This window comes from Scophthalmus maximus, chromosome 3 (genome assembly GCF_022379125.1).
Source record: "Scophthalmus maximus strain ysfricsl-2021 chromosome 3, ASM2237912v1, whole genome shotgun sequence".
NCBI classification, from domain to species: domain Eukaryota; kingdom Metazoa; phylum Chordata; class Actinopteri; order Pleuronectiformes; family Scophthalmidae; genus Scophthalmus; species Scophthalmus maximus.
Window position 1 is genome coordinate 22,188,174 of NC_061517.1, and position 18,660 is coordinate 22,206,833.

At 41.4% G+C, this 18,660-nt stretch overlaps 2 protein-coding genes across 7 annotated transcripts in view; one reads left to right on the forward strand and one right to left on the reverse strand.

Moving 5' to 3' along the window:
- Positions 1–6,140, forward strand: part of bcl2l1 (BCL2 like 1) — a 30,874-nt gene extending 24,734 nt beyond the window's left edge. For all 5 annotated transcript variants that reach the window (XM_035644039.2, XM_035644042.2, XM_035644041.2 and 2 more), the window contains exon 3: positions 2,407–6,140. In XM_035644039.2, the coding sequence (XP_035499932.1) occupies positions 2,407–2,550 (144 nt within the window). In that variant the 3' untranslated portion in view covers positions 2,551–6,140. The remainder of the gene's footprint in view (positions 1–2,406) is intronic.
- A 2,814-nt stretch (positions 6,141–8,954) lies between these two features.
- Positions 8,955–18,436, reverse strand: LOC118317165. 2 transcript variants are annotated; one of them, XM_035645644.2, is made up of 5 exons: positions 18,418–18,436; positions 12,460–12,559; positions 11,533–11,697; positions 9,716–9,847; positions 8,955–9,375 (listed from the first exon to the last, which is right to left on the reverse strand). In XM_035645644.2, the coding sequence occupies exons 2-5, from the start codon at positions 12,557–12,559 to the stop codon at positions 9,242–9,244; spliced, it is 531 nt and encodes a 176-aa protein (XP_035501537.1). In that variant the 5' UTR covers positions 18,418–18,436; the 3' UTR covers positions 8,955–9,241. The 2 variants fall into 2 exon arrangements, with proteins under 2 accessions (XP_035501537.1, XP_035501536.1); XM_035645643.2 differs by lacking the exon at positions 18,418–18,436 and adding an exon at positions 14,013–14,206.
- Positions 18,437–18,660: the final 224 nt, after the last annotated feature.

The following is an 18,660-nucleotide window of genomic DNA, read 5'->3' on the forward strand; positions in this document are numbered from 1 at the left end:
AAACTTCACTCTCTGATGAATATTAGATCATGCTCAGAGGAATAGCTTTACTAACGTAACCACCTTTGTGTGCAATCAGACATTTCTTTGAACCGTGACGTCTCACATAAGACACTCTGACACTGCGGCAGCCTGATAGCTGAATGGTTGGGGACGGGGGGGACACATGGGCATACATACCCTGAGCAGCGGCTTTCCAGCTTGACTCCTGGCCAGAACTCCCAGACTGTTTACTGCTCGTCATCCTTCGTCTCTCTTCCCTATGTTTCCTATCGCTCCCCACTGGGTTCTTTCCATCTCAGTAAAGTCACAGGCCCAAAAAATTTACTGAAAAAGTTAAGGGGGAAAAAAAGAGACGCTGTGGCTCTCTTGGCTGCTGTCCCCTCTTAGTGAAACATTTATCTCAAATTCATACAGTAACCTTTGTTTAAACGACAAAATTGTTCGTAAATTCATTATTACCCATGATCAAGCCACACCGATCGTGAGTGATGATGTCATATTTTAATGGTGTGATTGGTTTCACTGGAGAGTAAAAGACTTTTGAAAAGTGAATGTATGATTGAATTTATTTTTCTCCACTCATACTGGAGTTTTTAGCCTGATTTATTGATATTTGGGGGCTTAAAAAACAACTAATAACAATATATGAGCTGATCAAATCATAAACATTTTTGATACAGATCCCTGTGATTTGTTTTTACTTATTTATTCATTTTAATTAAGATGCACACTGAGCAGTTTTACCTTAGAAAAATACGTAGGTAAAATCCTAAATCAGATTACATAGTCATAAAATCCTCAGAGTTAAATAAAATAGTTCTAAAAGATAACATTTAAGTAAAATTCGGAAAAGACTCTCTTTTCGGTTGACCTGATCATTCCAGAGCCTGCGTCTCTTGGACAGATATGGTTGTAACAGTTACCAGCACATCAGTGGCTATTTTTCGTAGTAAGCAGCAGATGTTGATATCAGATTAAATTCTTATCACAATTTACCAGAGTATAAGATGACATTCAAAATTCCTTGTTTTGTCTGAAAAGGCTAAAGATTTTCATTTTTACGATCAGGAATGACAAACGGGCAACAAATCTTCACTGTTTGAAATACTGTCTGAAAACAACTGATTAGGGAAAGAATTGATTAGTTGACAGATCATTTAAGCTCTGAATCGAATGCAGGATGAAATAAAGTCATTATATGTTGTCGAGAGGAGATTAATATGTGAAGTAGACCTACAAAAAATAATAATAAGTTTTAACATGGACATTGTTTCACCCTGAATCATTATTCCTTGCTGCTTATGATACCAATCATAGGTTCATAAGTAAAAACAAGTCTTAATTAATGAATGTGTCAACAACACTAAATAAAACTAAGACAAAATTTGACACTTTAACTCTTTGTCTGCTGCTGTGTTTTTATTAAGCATGCATATCATGCATAAACACATTGATTTTTATTTTTATGGAGGACAATGCAGTTTCTGCACTTAACTGGCCCGATGTGATGGTGAATTTTGATACTGTTGCTCAGTTGATAGTTGCTGTCTTTCACTCATTATGCTCGTGATTAACGTCTCGAGTTTAAGAGTTTCAACTCAGAGTTCAGAGTTAAATCAGTTGTAAGATCCACTTTATGGAACAGGCCCCAAGATCCTCTAACCCTTTTGATACACTACAGTAACACATATCCCCCTCCCCCTTCTTTCTGTGTCAGTAATTCCGTCTTGTCTTTGTCGCTTAGAAGTAGTGTTTTGAGCATTACTGGCGCCTCCCTGTGGCCAGAGATGAGAACAGCGTGCTCTGCTGCTCATTTCCAGGAAATGATTTCAGTGGGTGGTTATGCAGGATTGGCAGTGTAAGACAGCAGCGGGAAAGAATGTCAGCACACAGCAATGCTGATTGGATGCCTGGAAAAAGGAGGGGGAGGCCTGGTGGAATTTTTTTTGAAGCATATCATTATTTCCAGTGAATAAAATGATGTGGATTTTTTTCCCTTTCAATCAGTGAGATCTTGTTGTTAGTGTGCACAGCATCAATGCAGGTGGCTTCTGCTGTGGTTTTTTTTTGATGGTGCCTCACCTATATGATCAGTGTGGTGGATGGAAATTTCCCCACACACGAGCGCGTCGGTCTTGACAGTCATTCGGAGACCCAGCTGTGGGTGTCTCTGCAGCCGTCTGCCGGTTGGAGGCCTGGAGACCTTTACAGAGGGGAATCTACCTGACTCTCTGAACCTGCCTGTGGCTTTTCTTTTTTCCCCCCGAGTTTTCGGGAAGTTGTTACATGTGTATGGGGGATTTTTTTTTGTTCGACATTTGAATACATCTCACATAGTAAGCAGCAGATACCCTGATGTTAAACCTTTCTTTTGTCTATCTTTGTCCCCCCCATGTCTTCCAGGAGCACTTTGCTGAAATCTTCGGGCAGGACGCGGCGGCAGGGAGTCGAAGGTCTCAGGAGAGTTTCAAGAAGTGGCTGCTGGCAGGGATGACCCTGGTGACCGGGGTCGTGGTGGGCTCACTGATTGCCCAGAAGCGCCTGTGAGAGGAGATGGACCCACAAGCCTCTAAACAATCTTCTCCCACCATCCTTTCCACCCGCCTCCTTCACTGCCCATATTGTACTCACCACGGAAGTAAAAGAATGAAGGCCCTGTTTGTCTCATCGGAACTGCTGATGATGTTTACCTACCCCCCCCCCCCGTCACACACACCACAGAGTGGACTGAGAATCCTCACGTGTTGTCAGACTTTTGAGAAAAGAGACCGGAGGGGGAGGAGAACTAGTATTCATGTTTTCCCCTGATTCCACCCTGACGAAACATGCGTGGTCATACAGAGACGGGCATATTATTATTTTTTTTCATTGTTCCTTCTGATCCCTTTCTCCACTCGTATAATTTTTCTTTTTGTATGTATTAGTTTTTAACAAATTTTGGTTTCCCATTCTCATCCTCGTAAAAATAAAAAAGGTAAAAGACCTGAACCTCTCTGATACAAAGAGTCGGCGCGTTGTGTGGCCTTGGCTGCTCTACGCGTCTCATCTTGCAAACTCGCAGCTCGACAATAGCTTTGTCTGTGCCATATGGCAAATGAACGCAGGGGGGAGGATGTAGCACCGGCCCCCCGAACAAGCTTCTGTTGTCCCCCATTTCCTGCCACCCTGCCATCCAGATCAGCTGCCCACGCAGCGTAACATCATAACCTGTGACTCCATACACTGATTGTTTTTGTCTTGCCCTTTTGTCCTTCATGCTTACAGGTTTTTTTTGTATGAATGGTGAATGAAAATAGGTCAGATTTTAATTTACCAAAACTAAAAGCCCAATGGGAAACTAAATCCTCTGCTTGTTTGTGTTTGTTGGTGTGTTTTTTTGGGGGATTTCTGAACCATTAAAACCCCTCTGCTCCCGCTGATCCATGCTCTATGATCATACTGTACTTGGCCTCGGTTTGATCCTGTTTGTGTTTAGTCAGCCTGCTGACTGCCAGATCACTGTGTGCATGTATGCGTGTGTGTGGCGGGTTCTCAGAATCAGCGTTATCTGCGTTTCATCTGAGCAGGCCGCCACGGCTCAGACCATCCATGTTGAATACGCAGTAGCTAAAGGATGCAGCAAATACTGTAGCAGCACACACACACACACACAAGTGAGAGAGGGCGGCAGCGGTCACAGTGACACTCTGGAAGATTATTCAGCAGCATCAACAATCAGAAAGGTCGAATATTTGGATGTTAAGCTGTCACTTTGGTAATGCTTTACTTGAACCACCACATTGGTCAGTTTAAGTGTTAAATAAAGTATTTGTTGTCAATTAGTTGCAAACTAGTTTGACATTCCTGCTCTTTCTTGTTGCTAAGTGGCTTATTTTGACAACATTTCAACAACTATATTTAAATTGCCTTAACAATGCATCTTCAGTTTGTTCATCTCAACCAATATATTGGGCAATTTATCACTTCAGACATGTCACCCATACACTATCTTTTAATACTCCAGTTGTAGAAGTAACAGGATCTCATTGTTGAAAAAAGTGTTAATAAACACTTGAAAATAACTGTCTGATTACAACTATATTATAGAATTATTAAAAAGTTTTAATTATCAAGTTAATTGACAGAGCTCCGAATCTCACATGATGATCCATGACTTTCTCTCTTTCTCTCTTCAGCCATTTTGGGTCTTTTGCCATTTTTCACAGTTTTCGGACATTTTATAGACCAGACCTGTAATCAAGACTGCAGCCGCAGTTGTTTATATACACTGCTCAATAAGGTTAAAATAAAGTACCACTCATTTTCACTCATAATTGTGTAAGACGAAACTATTTAGCTGTTTTTTTCCTGCTAATCCAATAAACATTCCAATCTTTTTCATCTGTTAGTCACATCTTACAAGCATGTCGGCAAACATCCGACGTCTGAAGGTTTATGTAGCAAACTGATGAAGCAGCTGCCTTCTGCATCTGAAGTGATTTGAGTTAAACGTGATAAGGAATGTGTCACAATCTGTCTGTTCACCATCTTCAGCAGATCAGCAGCTGTCGGTGGCTGTTGGGGCGTGACACAAGACGCCCAAACCTTCATATCGCATCTCACACACACTCCTTCACAGTACCAACCTCTCCACTTCCCTGCCTCGTCCTCCCCACACACCCCAACTCCGTCTCAACTCTCCTCCTCTTTTCCCTCTCCATCCAGCTCCACCTCTTCCTCTGCGGTCCCACAGCTGTCACTGCACCTAGTCATGTGTGTCTGTCATAGGTTGGCCCCCCTTCTGCTCAACACACATACACACACACGTGTATTTCGTATTATACCCACCTGTCAATCACATGTAGATGGGGAGAAGCTGGAGTCGGAGGACTGTTTGTCGTGTGGTGTTTGATGCACTGACAACTGTCAGCCGGGCTAATTAACTAGGAAGGGAGGGAAAGGTGCCCGTGTGTGTGTGCGTGTGCGTGCGTGCGTGCGTGCGAGTTTAAGTGTGTGGGGTTCTCTCTTCCCTTTTCCCAGGATCTTCCAATTGCTTTAAATTTCCGCTCATTCTAAAAACTGTCTCCAGCTCACAACACTATGTCCTGGTGTAACAAAGCACAACACAGGGCTAACAGGAAGCTCATCTGACGAGGAGGGCTCAGCACTAGATTCAACTGTGTGGAGCCACAGAGAGTGGACATTAAAGAGAGCGGCCATATGAAATGAATGAATCTGGATTTACAGGTGGAACATCCATCACTACACTGCCACACACAGCTGTGCCGCCATCTTCGAAGCAGGACTCGTCTCCCTTCATTGGTTTTGACTTTTGCCCTTTTCCATCTGCACAGTTCAGAGAATCATTCACCAAATTAAAAGAAAAGACAAAAAAAAAGCCTTGACCCTGAATTGACTGTTGATGAGACTGGCCCTCTACGTGCTTGTGTCCTGAGCATGTCATTAGCCAAGGTCTGCTCCCATACATTCCAGTCCAGTCTATATACATATATATATTTTTCTAGTGTGTGCCCCGCCAAGAAGCTGCTCATAGGCTTTCCTCTACTGACCAGGCCCTCACTAAAACAGGTTCAACAAGTTCCCTTCCTACACATTGCGTGTGTGCGTGTGTGTGTGTGCGTGCGTGCGTGCGTGAGGATGACTTTCTATGTGCCGAAAATGTTGCTGAAATAAGCACAAATGAAGGAAATGTGAAGGCATTGGCACGACCCTATACATACATATATATATACACATATATATGTATATGCTAGTTATTTAAACTGATTAGAATAGTACGTTAGCTTAGTGACATATTTAAGAAAAACAGAACTGATGGCTTTTAAACATTATTTATATTTGGTGTAAAAAAGCATAATTGTGCCCCTTCAAATGGCCTTAAATTCCACCTTTGCGTTGTTGTGCATTGTCTCTCCTGTCTTTATTCTCTAGGATTATCGGACTGCTACTAGACAAAAGAAATGCAGACAAAACAAGGATTATTTTCAAAAATGTTGGTCTCTGAGGCATCTTTGTTCGTCATGAGAGTATAGAATCAAAGATCGCAACCATGTCCAGTGGTTTGACTGTCTGTAATAGAGCGGCACTGTAAAAATTAAACTACATTGAACCTAATAAAGCCCATGTTGGAAGATGTACTGAGTGTGTCTTATCCTTTACAAAGTACTGGGGTCAGCAAGGTTATCACTGGTCTTCCAGAGGAGAAATTTATTTAGCCGACAGTTTTTTGACTGTTAAACCCACAACAACATCCACTGAGACTTAATGCTCTAAACCACAAATGGGAACATGAGTCACGAGGTTGGGACTAAAAGTCAGGAGCTCGCCAGACTCATTAGGATTAGTACTGTTACCATCAACTCCCTGATAAGCATGATTTAAAATAAACCTCAACTGATTAGCATTCATGACAGAATGACAGGAAGATGATGCGTGATAATATTGACATGATATTAACAATAGTTGATATTACCAGGCTCTGAGTGGACTGTACCAGGCTCTGAGTAGGCTGCCTTGAGGACTGGTTCATATACATTTTTAAATATAATAATAATAATAATTTTATTCATATAGCACCAAAGGCAGCTTCACAAAGTGCTTTCACAAAAACATACAAATCACAGACAATAATAATACGGTTTTCAGATGACATATCTGTATAAAAAAAAGATATAAAAAGACAATTTAAAGACGACATCACATAAAAGGAAATCTATAGAAATGGGTTTTTGACTTTAAAGAAGAAACAGACCCTGCCTTATCTCCTCAGGCAGGCTGTTCCAAAGTCGAGGGGCCCTGATGGAGAAAGCTCGGTCACCCTTAGATTTGAGCCCCGACTTTGGAACAACTAGGAAAGACCCACCTGAGGATCTAAGGCTGCGAGCTGGCTTGCAGGGGTCAGCATTTCATTCATGTAGCTTGGAGACCTCAAGAACAAGCTGTGCTTTAAAAGTAATTAGTACAATCTTAAAACAATTCTACAATGGATGGGGAGCCAATGAAGTGAAGCTAAAACTGTGGTTATGTGATGCCGTCTATTAAAGCTGGTGAGAAGCCTAGCTGCTGAGTCTTGGACCAGTTGGAGGCGGGCAAGGGATTTTTTGTTGTCACCTAAGAGAAGGGAGTTGCAGTAATCTAGGCGGGGTAATCTAGGGTTACATTTTAGGCTTGAATATTAGCCTATTTGTATCGCCCATAGTGATCACAACATTTGCTAATATCATGTAAATATTGATTTAAAAAAACCCAACAACCTCAAGCTTGATCTGTGTATACAATAAAATGACCTCTTCATGATTGTTCTTGGCCAGTCCCCTGCTGAAACTGAGGAAGAGGAGCCAGAGGCCATGACTGCAGAAGAGACAGGTAGAGAGGATAACAGGGCAAACAATATCAATGAAAGTTATTTCATGAAAGATTTGATAACACACATAGAGCAGGAGAGGTGATAGATTCTATGTGATATCCAGATATTCAGAATGGTGTTAACATTAGGCTATAGATTTAAAGTGATGCTAGACAGAATTCATTGTGCCGCATAAGTGCATTACAATAAAATGATTGAATAAATAATAGGTTAAAGTTGTTTAATCAAGAGTTCCTACCTGCGGTCATGACACACAGTGTCTATGCACTTCTGCGTTTTTAATGCCATGTAATACAGGGGAGTCAGATGTTGAGAGAGGAGATAAAGAGACAGTATCCAGTGAGACAACAGCAGCCCAGCAGAAGATCCCAGAAGTACAGACAGATGCTAGTGTAGACGAGAAGACCCATCATTTTGATTATTTTGCTCATCCTCAACCACAGGATTCAGACACGTTTTTCCATTACCATCCTCAGCAACCCACAAAACATCCTCTGCTAGCTAAAGTCTTTTAACAGCAAGCATGGCACCAACCGCAAGTGGCTGACATACAGTGAAAAAACACAATCACTGTATTGTTCTGTGTGTTTGGCATTTGCACCTGCAGCAAAGGGAGGTATGAAAACATGGAAACATGTTCATCAGCGGATAGAGGAGAGGAGCATGAGAAAGGTAAGATTCACAGAGATAGTGCTGATGCTTACTTTCTGTTGGCTCAAAGGGCAGATGTGAAAAGGCTGCTGGCTGGCAAACAAATGACTCTACATCATGAGCAGATGAAAAAGAAGCAGGTGATTGAACGCATCATGATGTGATAAAAGTCATAGGCAAATGTGGACTTAGTTACAGAGTGGGTCAAGCAGAGGCTGCTTATACTCTAGTAAAATACTGCAGTCAATCATGGCAACTTTCTAGAGTCGGTCACACTTTTGAGCCGGTATGATCTGTGCCTTCAACAGCACATTAGCAGTTGTATTGAGCAAAGCAAGAAGCTTCTTGACACTGGTGCAAATGGTAGAGGTTCTCTTTTGACTCTACTTTTTGGCCAGTCTTGGGCCTGAAACTCCCGGGCTGAAAAGTGGCCCCACTCCGGCCCTGCTTACTGGACTTGTTCGCCTGCTGGTTGCTCTCCTTTGGTTTTTGACTCATGTCTTCCGCACCTCTCTGTAAGCCTCGTCACCTTTATTTTACATGATGTCATTGAACTGTACATTTGTATGCTGGTAGCAATAAGGTATCGCAGAACAAGGAAAACTTAAATATATAAGCTACTTTTTGCGCAGGTGGAGATAACTCACTTAAAGGAATATTTTCACTGAAAAACATCACATTTGGAGCTAATTGTTTTATCTTGTATTAAAAAAAACCTTAAAAGTAACTAAAGCTTTAGTTTAGCTGTAGAACTGTAAGAAGCAGCAAGAAGTATTGAAGCTAATGATTCTTGTTCAAGCACATCACTATCCCACTCTTTTAAATGTACCTGAGTAAATACACTTAGTAACATTCTACCACTGACATGTAAAATGCAATATTTGTCAGGACCATCTGGCAAAACTTACACCACATAATAAATGACTGGGACTGAGACATTTAGTAAAACTTTATTATAGTATGGCTACACCTGGACGGACACAGTTATTATCACCATGACAGAGGGCTGCAGTGGTTGGAGAGGAGGCAGCTGACTGACAGCCAGAGGAGGCACAGAGAGTAGAATTATCTCAGAGATGGAGCGTACTTTACATATTCATAGTGGTTATAATTTCTAAACTGAAACATTCAAACTCTGTTTCATTATCAGCTTTGCAGAGCCACACTCTGAAATGATGGGTCCAAACGCTGCGCCGCCTCCGCCACAGTCCCGCTGTCTCTCTACTTCCACTGGCCCTTCTCATAGTCCCACTTGGAGGAGAAGCCTTCGACCGGGTTGACCCTCATGTCCAACATCCTCTTTACCTGTTTGGCCTGCCAGTCGTCATCGAAGGTCCTGGGGCGTGCAGGGTAGACTGGAGGGGGAAAGAGAAGGCACAGAGAGCTATACAGCAGACCAGTGAATCAGTAATGCTCATCTGAGAGCTGTGACTCCTAATGATTAACTAATAAAGGCTGCAGTCCCTTTTAGATGAGTCACCTGCAGCCAGGGCCCTGGTTCTGTGCACAATGGCTACCTGTCATGACTTAATGCGATGCATTAGCTACAACTGGGCCTTTTCTGCAGTGAGTTAAAAAATCTGCTGTAAGAAAGGTCTGCACCAGGTGAAATGTAGCAGCACCTGGTGTGTGCGATGTTGTCGCAGCTTGGGTTTGTCCTTTCACAGGTATTAAGGCAGACTTTTTTTTTTTTACCATAGACTTTTTGCCACCAGACCACCAGGCCAGTCAAGCCCAGAAAGATGAAGATGCCCCCCAGGACGGTCTTCCACTCTGCTGACGGCTCCTGCATCTCTGGGAAGGTCTGGCAGAACTTGAGTCGGTACACTGCAGCAGGTCAAAGAGGAGAAAAACAGGAAGGTGTACAGTGTCATGGATGCAACAGGCTCACCCACCCCCCTCCTCTCTCTGTGGTCTGTGTTGTGGCAGGATCCCTTTCCCTAATTTTCTCCACTGCACGTGGTGAGTGCAAAGAGATGCAGTGATAAAGTCTGAATAGTTTGTTTGAATTTAGTTAGTCCTTGTGATTGGTATATTCAAATTTTTTGACATAATTAGATTGTTTGATGCATCAGTGGAAATGTGTCCATTTATTTGACCATGGTAGCCGGTTGAGGTGACAGTAGCTGTCATTACTGTAGATACGGTCCCAGGATGAATTCAGGGGCTTGTGAGATGCTGGAACAACTACAAAGTGTTAACATTAATTTATATTATTTATATTTTAGTTTTTTTTAGTATTCTCCCATCTTTGCTTTATTTGTTTAACAGGTATTTAAATTAAGCCATTTGAGGGACTTGAGTCTGACATTAAACGTGTGGACAGGGAACAAAACTGGACAGCTTTTTTTTCAAGTAAGTAGTCATGTTTGGATACTGGTTCAATCCCTTTAACACTGTTGTAAGCGTTTCATGTTGTTGTGAGTAATATTTCACTCTGAAAAGGAGCAAACTGTCAGATACATGTACTAGAGTAGAAAGCACAGTTTTAGTATCAGAGGTAAAAGTACCCACGATGCTGGGAAAATCAACTTGAGATTTACTGTGAAATATATTATCTGATTATTGTTACTGATGGGCTAACATGTCAATTATAGTAATCTAACTAGTTCATATACTGTTGGGTGTTTTCATGTAGTGAAGTAAAAGGCACAGTACCCGACTCTGACATGTAAGTATAAACTTGTATGAAACCAAAATGCACCAGTACTAAACAAACTTCTGATTTGGACTAGAGTACAGAACTTTAACTGTACTTATTTCTTTTAAAGGACTGGTGGTCTTGTGTGGATCTTCACTGTATTGACTTCAGGTGTGTCACTGTAACATCATTGTATTTATAAGTGTCAGTTTTCACTAATTATAAGTATCAGTCTGGTAGAAATTAGAGCAACTGTTATACAACCCCCCTATCCCCCGATATGTTTACAGTACATGTCACTAACCCTGTTTGTGTTTTCTATCTCTCCTAGTGTATCTCTGACCCCAGAGCTGCAGGACCCAAACCCATCATTATTATTGTTATTATTATTATGAATATTAATATCATCACTAATAATAACAACAACATAATTGTATTTTTTAATTATAAGTATCAGTCTGGTAGAGATTACAGCGGCGGTTGTACAACTGTCCTCTCTCTCTCTCTTCTCTCCTACTGTCTCTCCTCCCACCCTCTTTCTGCCCACCTCTCCTCTCTTCCTCATTTCTCTCCTCACCCCAACCGGTCGAGACAGATGACCGCCCACAACTGAGTCTGGTTCTGTCAGAGATTTCTTCCTGTTAAAAGGGAGTTTTTTCTCTCCACCGTCGCCAAGTGCTTTGCTCATTGTGGGATTTGTTGGGTTTTCCCTGTAATATTGTAATATTGACCTCACTATGTAAAGTGCCTTGAGACAATGTATGTTGTGATTTGGCGCTATACAAATAAAATTGAATTGAATTGAATTGAATTGTATTTAACTTGTCTTCATGTACTGTGTGATGCCTCCCCCTCTGTGTGAGGGACATACAGGCGAGCTTCTCCTCTTTAGACAGCTGGCTCCAGGGCCCCTTCTCCTTCTGCTTCAGGCTCTCTTCAGCGGGTGATAGTGTGTCCTTGTAGGGTCTGTCAGGCAGAGGAATGTCCACACGGTCCACATATAATGGCTGAGACATGTCCACCATCTCTGCCACATCTGCAGTGACACACAGAGGTAAGAGGAGTTACTTTTTTTGGATCAAATGCTGCAACAATGCAAGAGAAGATGTCGGGTCATGATGGTACAACAGCGCCACCTTCTGGTTTTGCACACAGAAGCTTCCTGTTCTGGCACATGCACACAAAAAAAACAACTAAATGAAAACTAAAATACTGGGAATTTTGTTTAAATTAGACTGATATATTTTGAATCTGGCCTCATTAATTTGAGATGCCACTCAACCTCTGCTGTGCTCTCAGGTTTGTACCAAATTCTCCAAACATCCACATCAACACACTCAAGGTAAAGTTTTATGCAGCTCTTTATGTCTCTGTTCTGTCTCTGCGTATTCAAACGGCGGGACATTTCATAAGATATTAGTGAAGATGACAGACCATCTTATGATACCATAACACCTGTCAATGATGTAATGACTACTGAGTAATCATGGGTTGGAATATCAACATGTTCACTGGTGGCAGATGTTCTCTACATATTTTTTATATTTATACTTTGGAGGCACCAGTTTGAGGAGCTGTAACTATCAACTGTGTGAAATTTGGATTAAAGGTTCTTGCAACAGCAAAGCTTCTCAAATTCCCAACTGTCCTACAGAATTTATTTAAAAACCTGTATACCTGCACCTTGATAAAAGTCACAGTTCATCCAGAAAACAAAGACTATTCTACACAAGGAGCATTGTTCTGGAGAGGCAGTGAGTTCAGTCACACATAGTGAAAAACACAAATGTAGTTGTACCGTGTCCGTGGCTCGCCATCCTCACGCTGCTGTTGGTCAAGGCCGCAGTCGCTCTCCTGGCCAGGAGGCTTCCCACGCGCCCTGCTGTCAGGTGCAGCATCTGAAAACAGGTGAACAGTCACACGAACCTGCAAGTTTAGTCCAGACTTTAACAAAACACAGGATCCTCTAGATCCTCTGCACCTGTGGAACCCCTGCTGACTAAATTTCAAACTGTCATCATCTTTTATATGTGTGTGGCTGAATTAGGTTAAGAAATTTCGATAAGTATTAACAGAAATATCTGTTGACAAATAAACCTTCCTGTGAAATTATTTTGTTTTTTTTATGTACAGTATCAAATCTATCAAATTCTGCCACTGCAGATAATGCTTCTGATACTCATGCCGCTGATACTAATGCTTCCTTCAGAAGCTGTGGGAAACAATCAAAGAAATAATTAACCGGGTAGCAAAACAAACAAAAAAATTTCAACCTGAACCGAACAGTAGTTGATCCTGGAAACCCACTTTCGTTTACTAAATTATTTTAAGGGCCCTGTTTTTGTGCAAATGAAGGGGGAAGTGTTGATTTTTACTATACATAATCTGAACTGACCTTTTTTTTAGACTCTCTCTGATAAGACAGTGCCAGTGTTCTTCATGTAGGTGTGTTTACTCACTTTGGACAGTAAATGTCCACATGCAATATTATTCTTGTTACAGTGTAAATTGTTGAGCAGGACAAAAGCGCCTGAATACACTATAACTTTTGTTGTTGAGATTTGATCTGTGAACATAAACCTGTTCTTCCAAAATCAAAATAAAAGAAAGTAAGTAAGCTGATTCTCATGCCAGACGAGTTTGGTGGTCGGTGATACAGAACAGATCACATCATTGTGTACAACAGTGCAATGACTTTGTAAATTTTGTTTTTTTTGAAGATTTTTGTTCACATTGCTTTTGTTCTTTCACCTTTCTGTGGATTATCACAGACACACACACACACACACACACAGACACACAAAATGGCGGAATTTGGCAGTTAGTCAATTTAGGAGTTCAAGCTGACCTTCTGAAAAGGATAAAGGTGAAAGCGTTGACTCAATATTACAGTCTTTGCTCTCAACATTTTTATTTTGCAAAATAAAAGCTACTGGAGGGAATTTTCATGTCCAAAAACAAATATCATTCAGTTTTCATACTTACTGTTTATACACAAGTGTTTTATTCATGCAGAGACAGACACTGCACGGAGTGATATGGTAAAATCTTTGTAACCACTCGGTAATCCTTTAGTTCTGGTATAAATAGAAAACCTTCTGGTTTGACACACTTCATTCTGTCATTTCTTTAGCTTCTCAAATGAATGCAGCTGCTGCACATTGGTGAACTTGTAGAAATCTCTCAGCTCATTCTTTGTCATGTCACTATCATTTCTGCACATCTGCCACTCCGCCTCTGTGTGGGATTTGGGAAGGGAATGGTGTAACTCTGTCATTCCTTCAACTGCTCCTCGCCAAACACTCTTACAGTATAGTCTGTTTCTTGGATTCAGCAAAGACAGATACTCACAGTGGTTGTCAAAAAGGGAAACTGCTGCAAACTGTCAAAAAGCAAATCTTGAAAGAAAAGTGCTGCTCAGGCCTGTTTTCCCGTTTTGGTATCGGCTCTATCGCCACGACTAACACTAAGCAGGAACCAAATGGTGGGCGAGCGAGAGAGACTGGATGGGAGGAAGAGAAATAGAGCATGCAGAGGGAGGGAGCTTAGAAAGGAGAAAGACCAAACAAGTGCAAGTAAACAATCTAGCAAAGCATGTGATCCTACTGGCAGAGGGAGAAACAGAGAGTGGGTTGAGTTTTGCTAACAGTTCCCAAAGACAACACAAATAAACTTTCTCTTATGTCCCTCACAAACGCTCCTCACTCTCCTCACAGCTCTAATTCAGACAAGATGGTGGGCTCACTTTAGGAGAGGTTACATTAGGACACAGAAGGGGTTCTATATTTACATTGTGCCGTATTTCCTGTCTCGAATGAGAGAGTGCTTTGCGGATATAAAAGAGTAATAGAAAAATAGACAGAATAAGGGACAAGTTACCACATTTCTCACTTAATAACCCCTCCACAAGTTAGGGCTGGCACCCGGCCATCTCTATCAGAGGCTGGCTGCCTGTGGGCGGGTCTGAGGCAGGGTGAAAACAGGAGGAGAGTCCCAGAGGGCACATAAGGACAGACTTGTTCATATGCTGCACACTGCTTGGCTGTGTGCGCCGCATAATGCTCTCTGACTCAAAACACAACCTGGGGGTAGTAAAATGAAGTAAAATGAGCAATAAATCTTATAAGATAAATTATAAAGCGGAAACAACTAGTACGAGTACTGAACTTTGTGACTTTGTTGCATGGGTTATTTAAATAAACAAATGTTCTTAGATTTTTTTTATTATATTGGTTTTGTGAGTTAGATAACTACAGTTAACACACATGCAATAAGATTTTCCACTTAAAGTTTGCTTCTTTCCAGTATTTAGCTTGTGATTTGAATATAGGAGACCATGTACTGTTATATAACTCTAAGGATACTGTACGTGCCATGGCTCATTAACCCTTCCTGGCTTCACAGTCTGTTTTCACCTGCTCTCCCTCCACGCACGCACGCACGCACGCGCATACACAGGCCAAAGTACGTGCAGCGGGAACAGACAAGTGCTTCTCAATTATTACCCTGTTATATAATTCTATTTGGCTTTATCTAAGCAAATGGTGCCTGTGTCAGAATTGTGCTTTAGTTGTTAGTCCATTTAGTTGTTAGTGTTGCAATAACTTATAACCACTGCATTCAGAGGAACCTTGAAGTTATCTTTGACCAGGACATGTCCCTTGACTCACACATAAAACAAGTCCCTAGGACAGCCTTCTTTCACCTGTGCGATATCAAGAACATTAGAAACATCCTATCTCAAAAGGATGCTGAAAAACTAGTCCATGCATTTGTCACTTCTAGACTGGACTTGTGTAATTCATTAATGTTAGGATGCCCCAATAAATCTGTGAAAGGCCTGACAGGAACTAGAAAAAGAGATCATATTTCTCCAGTGTTAGAATCTCTGCATTGGCTTCCTGTAAATTTCAGAATAGAATTCAAAATCCTACTCCTCACCTACAAAGCCCTTAATAATCAAGCTCCACCATATCTTACAGAGCTCATAGTTTCATATTATCTCAATAGATCACTTCGTTCTGTACATGCAGGACTACTTGTGGTTCCCAGAGTCTGTAAAAGTAGAATGGGAGGCAGAGCCTTCAGCCACCAGGCTCCTCTCCTCTGGAACCAGCTCCCAGTTTGTGTCAGGGAGGCAGATATCCTGTCTACATTTAAAGTTAAACTTAAAACCTTCCTCTTTGATAAAGCTGATAGTTAGAGCTGCACAAGTGATTACTAAACCATTTCTTTGTTATACTGCTATAGGCCTAGACTGCTGGGGGAACTTATATCATCAGCATCTCTCTCTCTCTCTCTCTCTCTCTCTCTCTCTCTCTCTCTCTGCCCCATGTATTTACATTACATGTTACTAACTCTGTTTTCTCTCTCTCCTAGTGTATCTTTGATATTATCACTAATAATAACAACAGCATAATTCTAAATTTTTTTGAAATTATAAGTATCAGTCTGGTAGAGATTAAAGTGGCGGTTGTACAACTGTCCTCTCTGTCTCTTCTCTCCTACTGTCTCTCCTCCCACCCTCTTTCTGCCCACTTCTCCTCTTCCCCATTTCTCTCCTCACCCCAACCGGTCGAGAAAGATGACCGCCCACAACTGAGTCTTGTTCTGTCAGAGATTTCTTTCTGTTAAAAGGGAGTTTTTTCTCTCCACAGTCGCCAAGTGCTTGCTCATTGTGGGATTTGTTGGGTTTTCCCTGTAATATTGTAATATTGACCTCACTATATAAAGTGGCTTGAGACAATGTATGTTGTGATTTGGTGCTATACCAAATTGAATTCACTAGGGTTGCATACAGTGTCTGTTGGAGGTACTGATATACCAATATAGACAGAATATAAAATATAGAAATATCAGAAAGGCCTTTAATGCAATACAATTCAGCTAACTCCAATAAGTCAAAGTATACATTACCCACCCAGCAAGAATTTTTTGAAAAGACGTCTTTGCCGTGTCTTGATTGAAAAGTGTAAGATGAAAAAGCCGTAATTTTCTAGTTGTTGAAAAGACGCCTCTATAAAGTCTATAAAGAAGGTGTCAAGTTTCTGTCCACCTGATGAATCAAAGTACAATAGTCACTCTCTTTTTTGCTTTATGTTGTGTTCGACCAACTCCCAAGTGAAACATCTGGCTCTTTAGCTGCTAAGTGCTCCATTATATGCATTGGCTAGTTGCTAACTTTGTCTGCTGTTTGATGCCTGGTAGTTTTATCAGCACCTTTTTTTGCCCACTACATCTCTCCTGAGTGACGCTGAGGTATGTCATGGTGAACCAAGCCATTAAAAGAACAAATCGATAAGCTGAAAGATGCAAAAACGCTCTGCAAATCTGAGGCGAACTGCACAATCTGGTTATAATTGTCTGTGGGCTTTGTATGACATTTTCCATATTACTCAGTCATTTGCTATATTGGTTATGATACGAAGCACTTCAGGGAAACTTTAGGAACATTTATTGTAACAGTTTGTGAATTATTATCAATTATTAAATTCTTTCAAGTGTACTGTTTCAATAACACAGTTTCCATTAACTTCTATTGTATTGGGCTGGAGGCAGAATTTTTTGAAAAAGATGGAAATCTCAAAACCTGGAAAAGGGAGAAAATATTTGGGGGGACTGACCCTTAAAGATGAGTGTGTTGCTTTAATTGGAGGTGTCACAAATGTCCACTAGATGGCAGCACTTCATAACCTTTTTGTGGGAGCAGCAGACTGAAAATCTCCTTGATGTAACACATTTGAACAGACAGTGATATGTTTGTCAGTTAAAACTGACGAAAGCCATTCGTTTATCTCGCTGCAACTGGCAAGGTCATATTTCACTGGGTTGGAACATGTAACTCTGGCCCCAGGCGTGCAGATAATCACCAGCATTTAGCGTGTTTGTGTAAACTGTGCTTGACGACAGGACTTAGAAACAGGAATGTGACTTCATTTTGACTTCAACTGTTGACTTAAACACATTGTGGGTCTTTTAGTCCCGCAGCATTGGTATGAATATTTGCAGCACGATTAAGAGCAAAACTGCTGCAGTTTATTTATATTATTAACGTAAATCACATATTAATTGCATATTTGAGACTGAACTGATACTCAAACACTGTAGAGTACTTCCTCAAAGCACATTGCCTTTCCTGTTTTTCAACATGGATTTAATGGTTAACTCAGATGTGCCAGCGGTTTGCTCCAACTTCTTGTAAGAGACGTCGTCTGTCAAGATCATCAACCAACCACATGCCGCCCGACTAGCCGGGTTTCAGTTTTCATTTCTGGGAAAGCATCTGAAGCAAAGAAACACAAACATTATTGTTGTGCAGGAGATTTTCCAGAAATACATCCAAAGTACCATCATAGATGATCAAGTTCTCGAAAAGTCGAGCTTCATGAAGTGCATTTATCTCACCAGCAAGAAAGTGTTTGTGATGGAGCGGCCCCCTCGCCGACACTCGCAAAGCCGTTGCGTCTGTCAAGAAAAGACAGCAGCTGCCACTACAATACCAACACAGTATGGCACGCGTCCTTGATTCATTTATGGAAATGAGGTTAGGACTGTGACGGTGCAAATCAACCCAAATCAACCCCCTCTCCCCTTCTCCTCCACAATCACTTTGTCCCCTATCCCCAGAGGGGTTTCACCCTATTTTGACCTGCAGCAACCCTCTCCTGTCCCATTAGAATTGTAAATGTTTCTCCATCTCTCATGAGGAAACCTTTGCCATTCGTCATCTCTCCTTTCCCCTTTGTTTAGCACTCACCCGTCGTCTGTTTCCAACAATGAAGCAGCAGAAATGAGGATTGAAGGGGGGGTTATCAGAGTGTCATTTTGACTTAACCAAAAGACACGCGCACACACACACACACACACACACACACACACACACACACACACACACACAGCAGATCTGTGTTTCCTGCTTGACATCCTGACAAAAGACAGACCCAGCCCACCGCTTTACTGTGACATTGATGGTTCTTGGTTCTGATGGCAGCTGAGAAAG